General features: G+C 49.7%; 1 protein-coding gene across 1 annotated transcript in view; it reads right to left on the bottom strand.

The window, feature by feature from the left end:
* The window catches only part of DGKD (diacylglycerol kinase delta), a 95,066-nt gene extending 89,732 nt beyond the window's left edge, over nucleotides 1-5,334 (bottom strand). Inside the window, exon 1 of the mRNA XM_039855571.1 lies at nucleotides 5,146-5,334. Within this exon, the coding sequence (XP_039711505.1) occupies nucleotides 5,146-5,304 (159 nt within the window). The 5' untranslated portion in view covers nucleotides 5,305-5,334. The remainder of the gene's footprint in view (nucleotides 1-5,145) is intronic.
* Nucleotides 5,335-10,851: the final 5,517 nt, after the last annotated feature.

A 10,851-nucleotide genomic window follows, 5' to 3' on the forward strand; every position in this document is an offset into this window, starting at 1 on the left:
TTTAAGGAAGGCGGGACACTATCCCCATTATAGACCCTATACTGACCCCAAAGTAAAAAGCAGCCCCAAATGCCATGCTCACTTCCACAGACCTTCATCCTCCGCAGATCCTGGCCCCATAATTCTACATTATCTCATTAGCTCTCTCATATTAGCAGATGGTGCTTGGCAGAACAGCTGGTCAGTTACTCAGGCCCACAATTACCAGAAGTCACTTTTTCCTAGTCGTCCTTCAGACTGAGCCAAACAGCCCCTTCCTCAAGAAGCCTTTCCCATACCTCCCTTAGTATCAGGTCAAAGTCACTTATGGTATCTTCCCAAAACACTCTGTACTTTCCTGTTTAGCACTCATCACTGTCACAACTGCAAACCACACGTGGGATTATTTTGCTATCTGTCTTGTCTTCAGACACACTCCTAGCTCTAGGGGTGTGTTCGTTGTTGTTCAGTAAGGTACTTCAACAGGCCAGCACACTTAACAGTTTTAAGGTCTCCAATATTTAATGAGTTAAACTGGATCTGCGAAATAAATCATGCTTAGCCCATGGTACTCCCAATAGTATTCAATAAATCAACAATTTTTAAAGAGATGTTCATTGCTAACTGTCTGGCAGATTCATTTTTATTTGCTCTTCTGGCTGACAGAGATGGAGACTCACCCGGATCAGCTTGAGCTGGGGGAGGAGGGACTCAGGGAGATGGCCACTATTTGAAATACAAAAAGTGAACATTCAGAGAGACAAAATAATATTCAGAAATAATTATAAAAGCAACAGTTTACTGAGTGCTTACACTATGCGAGGCACGAAATGTTGCACATAGCTAGATTATCCCATTTACTCCTACAAGTTATCATCACTTCTGTCTTATGGATCTGAGAACTATTACTATCGTTTCTATTTTGCAAATATGGAAACTGAGGGTCAGAAACACATACCAAACATTTGTCACTACTGCCAATCCAAGGACTGTTTTCCATTTACAGATGAGGAACCAAGTCTTCAGACATTTAGAAACTTGTCTGTGATCACACGTCTCATAAGCAGAAGAGCAGCACGTAAATCAACTTCATTTGACACCAAAGTTTAGGCTATTAAATACTACTACACACTGGCTTTAAAAACCTTTTACACCACCCCACACCCACAAGGATGGCTGTCATCAAAAAGACGTAACTAAGGATGTGGAAAAACTGAAACCCGCACATACTCCTGGTAGGAATGGAAAATGGAGCAACTGCTTTGGAAAAGTCTGGCAGTCTCTCAAGGGTCAAGCCTAGTTCCCATACGCCCCTGCGTATTCACTCCTGGGTATGTGCCCCAGAGAAACGAAGCATGTCCACACGAAAGTGTGCACATGACTATTCACAGCAGCATTATTTAGAACAGCCAAAAAAGTGGAAATAACCCAAGCCCATCAGCTGATGAGTTAAGTGAAATGCGGTACATCCAAGCAATGGAATACGATTCAGCAATAAAAAGGGAAAAAGTGCTGGCACACGCTACGGCATAGATGAACTTCGAACGCGTTATGCTAAGCCAAAGAAGCCAGACACAAGAGGCATGTAATGTATGATTCTACTTCTATGACATGTCCACAGTCGGCAAATCCAGAAGGCAGAAAGTAGATTAGCAGCTGCTGAAGGCTGAGAGGGTGGAAACGGGGAGTGAAGGCTAATAGTTATGGGGTTTCTTTCTGAGGTGATGAAAATGTTCTAAAATGGATTGTGGGATTGGCTGCACAACTGTGTATACACTAAAACACCACTGAACTGTACACTTTAAATGAGTGAACTGTGTGGTATGTGAATTATATCTTAATAAAGCTGTTATTTTTTAGAGTCTTTTACAACTTGAACCTTTTACATAATTTCTACTAGTCTTCATTGCAAAATGGAAAAATGCTTTGTTTAAATCTGAAATCAGGAATATAAGCACTTTTATGCACAGAGCCAAAAATGTTAACTTTTTAAAAACTTTTAAATAAACTCTGTCTTAACTGATAAGCTTCATGGAATCACACTGTTCTTTACTCCAATTTCACTGGTGAATTAATTTACCAGTGCACTAGCTTCATTTTCTTTTTTCCACTCTAGCTATGAGGTCCTATAGAATCACTATGTACCATGGTTAGGAAATACAAACAAATTTGGGGAAACTGGAACATATAAAAATATTGTGCACGAAATGCTAAACTATTAAACAACCATCCCAAATCTGCACACAACAAATTTTCAGTATGCTAAAGAGTTGGGGGAAAGCTTTTAAAAAAAACCTCATGAACTAAAATTTATTTGGAGTTTGGTAAGGCTTCTCTTACACATATGTCATAATCCTGTTTCTCAAAATCTGGTCCATGGACCAGCAGCAGCAGCAGCATCTTCTGACTGCTGATCAGCAATGCAGAATCTCAGGCCCCACCCACTTCAGACCTACTCAACCAGAATGTGCATTTTTAACAAGATGCCCAGGGAATGTGTCCACACATTCAAATTTGAGAAGCACTGCCTTAAGAGATTTCCTTTTCTTTTTCCATTAAGACAGCTATAGTTTGTACTGGACTAACATTTCAAAACTTGACATACACACAGCTCTGGTCCTGGGTCAGCCTGTCCTCAGTTGCAGCTCCTCTTCTGCTCGATTCCAAAAGGTTGAGGGGCTGATCCCTACAGAGTGGGTTTCCCAAGCAAGAGGGGAGATGGGGTGAGCCCCTTAGCAGCTGTGCCATCCCGAGACTCCAGCTCCCACCACCTGACCCGCGGTGGTTCCAGCCTCTGCAAGGCTGGCAGTTGCTCCTCAAGTCCAATATGTCACCTCCTCCCTTTGTCCTCCATCTCAGGGGTGGCAGCGATTTCCTGTCTGGGGCCTCATCTCAGGGTTGCCTCACTGCCCACTGTTTGCATTCTCAAGTCTTCATCGCCTATGCAAGCGTGCCCCTACATCAAATTCCCTCTGTTTTAAAAAAAGTAAGTTTAGTGTTCTTTTTTGGACCCAGAATGATACCCCATACCATTCTGGATATTACTTTTATGTACCACATATATGAGGAATTTTTTGAATTACTCATCTGCTTAAATGGGGTGGGGTGTGTGGGGTTGTACACACAGTAAACCTCTTATTTCCCATATTCTGAAAACCTCTAACAACTCTAGAGAAAAATCAGCCTGGAGCTATCTGTACAGCAGCTGTGACTATATTCAGAAACTCAAGTCCTCGGGTGTATTTTTAACACTCTACCCATCACTGGTCCCCAACCAGAACAGCTGGTCTAGCAGCTATTGTTTGTTTTGGGGGGGACCCACCTCCTAATGAACAGAATTCAGGACAATTATGAAATCTCTGAGAGATCAAATCTTAATCACACCTATAAATTACATGATCCACCCCACACTAGGCACACACCAGCTAGAAGACCAATCTACAGGAGAGAGCAATTCCCATCAGCACTGTTTAGGGTTACCTGGAGATCTTCCTGAAAGCACATCTGACTTCCTACTGCTATGCTTTGAATAACCCTCTGTGGCTCCCACTTGTCCAAGTCCAAAATCTCAGGCTAGCCGTTCAAATCCAGCCCACTTACCTTTCCAGCTGCTAATTCTTAACCCCACATCACCTTCCGACCATTCCCAGGTGTGCCTAAACCTTTAGAGACAATATTCAACTCTGTAGAAAGCCCTTCCCCACTCAGGCTGGCAAATTCTTTCCCTCAAGGTCCTGCCTTAAGGGGACCTCCTTATCCCTGCCTCCCTGGATCCGGGGTCGTCTGAGCTTCCACAGCACTGACTGTGTCGTACAGTCACGTGAACAGGTAGCCATCTCCTACAAACTGGGAACTCCCAGATGGAGAAACTGCCTTCCATCTTGGACTCCCGACCATGGTTCAGGTCCAGATCCATTCACTACCTATGACACCCTGGGCAAGTCACTTAACTTCACCTCGATTTACAACTCCATACGAGGGGGACCACAGATAACACCAAACTCAATGGGTTATCTCGAGTACTGGATGAGTTCGCCCATGTAAAGCACTGTAAAGTTAACCTGACAACAGTGCCTGTTGTGTAGAAAGTGCCAGAGAATTGCCATCACAATTCTTACTGTTACCTCTGGAACAAAAGAGGTGTTCAATACCTATCTGCTGAATAACACAAATATTCACAATAAAGCTGTAACACGTCAGGACCAGAGACCACCCCATCACAGGTACCGCAGGCTGGCAGAAGACAACGCAAGAAACAGCTCCCACGGTAAAAGTAACAGCTTAACCCAACTGGCCCCGGAGAAAAAGCGCACTGCAGCAGAATGAGAAAGTGTGTGCCAGCTGGACCTGCCAGGGCTGCCCACAGACCCAGCCAGCCCTCCGCCACCTGTCCGCCACCTGCCTGAGGAAGCCGTGTTCTAAAAGAGAAGGTTCACCTGTAGCAAAAACCATAAGCAGTTTTCAACAGGAGCCGCAATGGGAAAACAAAGGGTGCAACTTTCCTCCTGCAGAAAGGAAATGCGTCTTTCTGCAGCTAGTATTTGGCGTCCAGAGTTCTCAATGGAGAGTTAGGTGCCAAGTGGGTGCGCAGCCAGGGAAAGCCCCCTCTCCCCGCTTTCCCGAGAAGGGAGAGACGGTCACACAACACGCATCCCTTCTGTTTCGGAAAACACACGCGAGCGAAGGGAAGGGATCCCACATCTGGGTCCAATTAGACTTCTCGGGGGACCACAGGTGAGTCTGCAGAGTACCCAACGGGAAATGACCTGACCAGTCCTCAGAAATGTGCAGAACCCGGGGCTCGGGGAGCGCACGCCTGCAGGGCGCAGTCGGGAGTCCCCCCGCCCCATCTCTGACGCGCTCGCCCCCCGCCTCTAGGCCTCAGTTTCCTCCGGGTCCTCGCAGCCCACCGCGGCGCGCTCCGTGGGCCCGAGCGGCGCCCACCTGCACCCCCGACCCGAGGTCCCCGTCGCCGCAGCCCCGCCAGGAGGGAGCGCTCGGTCCCGGCGCAGGACCGGACGTCCGGCCCGTTACCCCGCGGCGCGCGCTCCGGCCGGGCAGCTGGACCCTGGGCCGGGCCTGGGCGGCTGCTCCGGCCGGGCCACGGGCCTCACGGGGCTGCCGCGGCGTGAGGGGCGCGCGCCCGGGCCGCCGCCGCGGGCTCACCTTCTGGCGGATCTGGCCCGACGTGGACACCTTGCGGATAAGCTTCTGCGGGGAGCCAGGCTCTGCCTCGGGCTCGCTGTCCGACGACTCCTCGGGCGGCGGCGGCGGAGGTGGCTGCGGAGGAGCCGGCGGAGGGGAGCCCGCCGCCGCCGCCGCCATGCTGCCGGGCCAGCGCGCGCACAGCGGCTGGGGGCGGGGACGCGGGCGGGGCGCCGGGGGCGGGGCCGGGGCGGGGGCGGGGCCGGGCCGGGGGCGGGCGCGGGGGTGGGACCTAGGCGGGCTAGGGGCGGGGCGGCCTCCTGCTCCGCCCCTCCGCGCCCCTCGCCGGCGGCGCCCGGGAGCCACCGCCCCCACCGGTGGTGGCTGGGGCCAGCTCTTAGCATCTGTTTGTCTTACCAGGACACAGTTTGTGGGAGTTTTTTGGTTTCTATGTTCACTTTTTTAAATCGTTAACATTCCCCTTCAAGAATGTACGTGACCTTCAGGAAGCCTGGGACCATGTCTTTCTCGGCCTGCATTGGGTCGCCAGCATCGAAAGCAGCGTCTGGAATTCAGTAGTTGCACGATAAACAATCGAGAAGTGGATGAGTGCAAGCGTGAATGTAGGAGAAAAAGAAGAAACTACTTGGATGGGCCTCTGGGATGCCAGGACAGGGATAGGCGTTTCCATCTGGGAAGGCTTCTTGGAGAAAAGAATGTTTAAGGGGAGACGGAAAATGCCAGCAGGAGTTGTTACTAACAGGGACCGGGAACCTTGCTTTAGGCGGAGACACCAGATTGTGCAAAGACCTGGGCGACGAGAAAGAACAAGTCTCCAGAAAAAAAAAAAAGTAAACTATAGCCTAAAGGGAGGAAAATAACAGAGGAGATAAGCCTGGAGGAGGGCGGGTCAGATAAGGCTTTGTGAACCTGATAAGAGGGTTAGTCTTTTCTGCTGAGTCCCAAAGGCCAATGGAAGGCCAGGGTGGGGCTGGGTCACAAAGCTGGGGCGTGTGATCCAGGTTTTGAAGTGATCAGGGCAGGTAGCCGCTTTGGATTATTGGGAAGGGCTGCGGAGATAGACTAGGGGACTTGGAAGCCCAGTGATCTGTAGACGGAAGTAGAGGCGCCTGGGATGAGCCGCAGGGGCAGAGGAGGAGGGCAGTTGGAGTTTCTGCTGCCTTTGGAACACCCAAGTGAAAAAGGGCTTTGTGCCACCTAAGAGGGTCAAATCCTTCACGAGTTTTCCCTTACCCTTTCGAAGGACTGCAGCTAGAGACTCATTGGCCCCTGACCTGCCTGTCAGCATGCTGGGCTCCCACTACACTTGGCAGTGCTTTCCAGAGGCAAAGTGAAAACCCCCAGGAGCCACAGAATAGCATTTAGCATGGGGACATGGCAGGGGAATAGTCTCACAGCCCTGACAGAGCATCTCAGAGCCTAATGCAGGAACACTATGGGACAAGCCAACGGCCTCTGATGCACCAGCCTGCACCATGCCCAGTACATGTGGCAAATTCAATTTCAATTTCAATCAATTAAAATTAAATTTTCAGTTCCTCAGTCACACTAGCCACATTTCAAGTGCTCAGTAGCTGCGTGTGGCTTAGCAGCTACCACATGGGACAGCACAAATACAGAACATTTCCATTATTGCAGAAAGTTCTACAAGGCACAAGGACAGTGACAGCTCCTGGTCAGTGACATACTAACCGAGCATGTGCCGACGCAACCAGTGAGTCTAGTCCTCACACAAGCCACACGGAGAAGCTCCATGGTCTCATTCTAGAAATGAAGACTCTGAAACCCATGGCTGAGAGGCAGGACTTGCCCCTGGACCGTGTGATTCCCAGGTCCTTGATGATGCGGGGCTAGCTCCCCCAGCAAGCTGAGCTCCAAAGAACTTGAAGGAAGAAAGAAGAGAGAAGGGCCCTGTTTGTGAGCTGACTTGTGCCCCACCCCAACATTCATATGTCGTAAATCCTAACCCCCAGGTTTACGATTAAGGAGGCCATTTGATGGGCCCTCATCCAATATGGTTGGTGTCATTATAAGAATTTGGATGCAGACAGGCTCAGAGAGAAGACCAGGTGAAGACACAGAAAGAAGGCAGCCACCTACATGCCAAGAAAAGAGGTCTCAGAAGAAACGAACTCTGCTGACACCTTGATTTCAGACTTCAGGCCTCCAAAATGAGGAGAAAATTTCTGTTGCTTAAAGCCCCTAGTCTGTGGTGCTTTGTTATGGCAGCTGGAGGAGACTAAGGGCACAAAGGGAAGGGTGCCTTGATTCCTGCAGAAGTTGGTCATTTTGTATCGATTAATTACAATATAGTATGATACAGCATGATACAAGAATGCAAAAACCTGGGGAGGGATCTGGCTAGGGGAGAACGAGCTAACTCAGTCAGGAGAAGCTCTCAAGAGGAAGAGAGACCCTAGCAGGGTTTGGAGATTTCAGTAGAAAGGCAAGGGGATGGAGGTGATTTTTCCAGAAAAACATAAAAGGGCAGGAGAGTGTTAGGCAAGTTGAGAGTATGACAATTTTGGATTTGCTTGTGATCGAGGTGGAGCAAGGAACCCAGGAGGGCCGGCATCTACAGAAGGACCCAGAGCAGCCTCTGTGCTGCCGCCAGGAGCAAGGCATTACCCCAAGGACATTGCACTCGAGGCTGCTGAAAAAGCAGAAGAGGTAATATGTCCAGAGCAGGAAAGACCAGAAACAGAGAGGGCATTAAAAAGTGATTTGCCCATCCAGGCCATGCTGCTGGCCAGAACAAGGTGGTGGTCATCAAGGTGGAGAGGAGGTGACACAGCAAAGGAGGGAAGAAAAGAGACCAGCTGCTACCCAGGGGGTCAGGGAGCAGGACGAGTCAGGACGCCTCCTGGATGTGGGGCTTCCAGGGAGATGAACCTCACGGAGCACGAGCAGGCCTGGAGGATATGAAGGAGATGAATTTTGTCTTGAAAAAAATGAGTTTGAGGTACCCGAATGTGCTGTTGCCTATACCTGTTAGAAGCTCAGGGGACATCTGGGCTCCAGAACCCATCATTTTAGAGGCAAAATGCCACAGGCAGGAACATGAGTGCAAGTGAGAGATGGGAGGATATTTGCAACTATGAAAAAGTTCTAGAAATTGTCGCAGCCAAGAAGAGCCTAAGGAGACATGACGGTTAAATGTCATGTGGGATCTTAGAACAACAACAAAAAAAAAATTAGGTAAAAACTAAGGAAATCTGAGTAAAGAATGGGCTTTAGTCTAACAATATGTCCATATCGATTCATTAAGTGTGGCAAATGTATCATCCTAATGTAAAATATTAATAATGAGAGATACGGGGTACGTGGAAGAGCTGTACTATCTTGTCAACTTTGCTGATAATCTAAAACTATTTGAAAATAAAAAGTGTATTTTTTAAAAGCGTATTCGGCTTGGTAAGAATTATATTATGTTCTTAAATCAGAGAAACATAACTCTGGGATATTTCTCTGATGAGCGAAGAAGTCTTTATGTTCTGCAGCCACCGCAAAGCGCTGTTCCCTTGGAGATCTCCCCTGGAGTAGCAGGCCTGCAAGGGCACATTCTCCTGGTGCCTCTTTATGGCGTGAGTCATGCTGTGAATCATCTCTAACAACATGCTGCTCCCTGCGTTTACCCCGCCCTGAGGGCATAGCAAGGTGGCAGTAATAACACACTTTACATCCAACCTAATCCTTCTTCTTGACTTGTCAACACAGAAGTGCACCTCCCGTCAAAAAGAATCGCTTCCCGTTAGAACAGAAAAACGGTGCACCTGAACTAGGCTTATGATTGACATCCGGGAGTGGGACGTTTCTTCGCTGTGTGTGACATATAGTTTCCCTGGCTCCAAGGCACTGTGACAACCCGAACCACCCCCATATATTTCCAAATGTGTCCATCTCCCCATCTACCCCACCCTGAAAGATCAGTAAAGCAAACCGTTAGGGATGTGCCATTAGATGGGGAGGAGAGCATCGGAAAATGTAGAAGGAGCAGGAAAGCAGACATTGCAAAAAGTTAACTATTGGACGTGGTTCTATAGTGTAGCGGTAAGCACGTCTGCTTTACACGCAGAAGGTCCTGGGTTCGCGCCCCAGTGGAGCCACGGTCCATGGTCTACGGCCATGCCACCCTGAACAAGCCCAATGTTGATCACGGACCCTGAGCAGGGTCGGGCCTGGTTAGTACTTGGATGGGAGACCAATTAGGAAGAATAGCTGCCATAGGTGTAAATAATAATAAATAAAAAGAAGTTAACTATTTACACAGGTGATAAACTGAAGACGGGGGAATTGTACCAAAGTTGGCATCCTGGTTGGGGCAGCCTGCAATAGTTTTACAGAGCAGAGGTCTGGTTATAGACTCAGCGAAAGCAGAGTTCAAGTCTTGACTAGCTGTGTGAACTGGCACACAACCTCTCTGACCTGCAGTCTCCTCATCTAACAAACGGAAGGACAGAACCAGCTGATGAGCATGGTTGGAATGATTACGTGTAACATGGAAAGTGCCCAGCACAAGGCAGGTGCTCAATAAACAGCAGGGCTGGCCCTTTGTTTGCTGGTTGCAAAACTTTATCCCAAGTTTTCAGCCACCACTTTCTCCATGCGGCCCACTCGATCAACTCCTTTCTACCCCGTTTCCCCCGCTGCACCTACCTGGACAACCCTGGGCCACACATCTGACCTGCACACGGACATCCTCCCTCCTGACACGCCAGGGAACGTCCAGCAGACACAACACCACATGTGTGTAGGCCCAGCGAGGCAAAGTTCCACATCCCTGTTGGAGCTGGCCAGCTGCTCACTTCACTTCCTGCTCCCACCCCCACACCCTCCCAGGGTGGCCAGCTGCAGGCCATAAACCAGCCAGCACCTGGAAATCCCAGCGTCTGTTTGGGTACCAAAATAACCGGGAGGGCAAGGGCTGTTCTGACCTCTGGTCTCCAGGGATTGGCCTTTCAGCTCTTCTCCGGCTCTCCCGCCCACACAGTTCCAAAGGTCGAGCCTATTAACACCTACCCTGACTTAGGATATCCTGGGGTCAAGCAATGCAGGAACCAACAGGCTGGTCCTTTCACCAGGCACTGCCAGGCAGACTCCCAGGTCCGCGACTAGCCCAGTATCTCCTACAGGAGCCAACCTCAGAGGCCTCTGAGCTTGGGGGCGGGAGAGAGGGGAAGGGCTCAGATGCCAGAGCAGCTCCGCCCCGAACGTCCCTTTTCTGAGTATCCTGAGAGAGGGGCCTGGGCTGGAATGGTGAAGTGCTGCTTCCTCAGCACCGGAGAAAAAACGAAGAAGGAATGTCTGAACTGCACACCCACAGGCCAAAGGTCCAGTCTTCTGCCTGCATTATCATTATCGTCGTTATTATCATTATTCCTCTAGAAATGAATCTTCAGCCCTGCCAATGTCAGGATGCCTCAAACTCAGCACACGAGTCCAAACCTTGCTTTGTGTAAACGGGCTGTAGCTTCTGGTCTAAATCCCAGTTCCCAGGACACTAACCAGCCTGGCGGAACAACCCCCGCTGTGCAGCCCTCTGCCACTGCCCTTGGTGCTGGAGACCTGATCCCAAGTGTCTACCCTACACATGACCCCTCCGGTTCACCCCTGACCTCCTGGGAGTAGGTTGACCTGTGCGGAACTCTCCAAACTCCTTTGATCCTGCTCTTTGAAGCATAGGCCAGGGCTTACACATCCCCCAAG

This window comes from Pteropus medius, unplaced genomic scaffold (assembly GCF_902729225.1).
Source record: "Pteropus medius unplaced genomic scaffold, Ma_sr-lr_union100, whole genome shotgun sequence".
Taxonomy (NCBI): Eukaryota; Metazoa; Chordata; class Mammalia; order Chiroptera; family Pteropodidae; genus Pteropus; species Pteropus medius.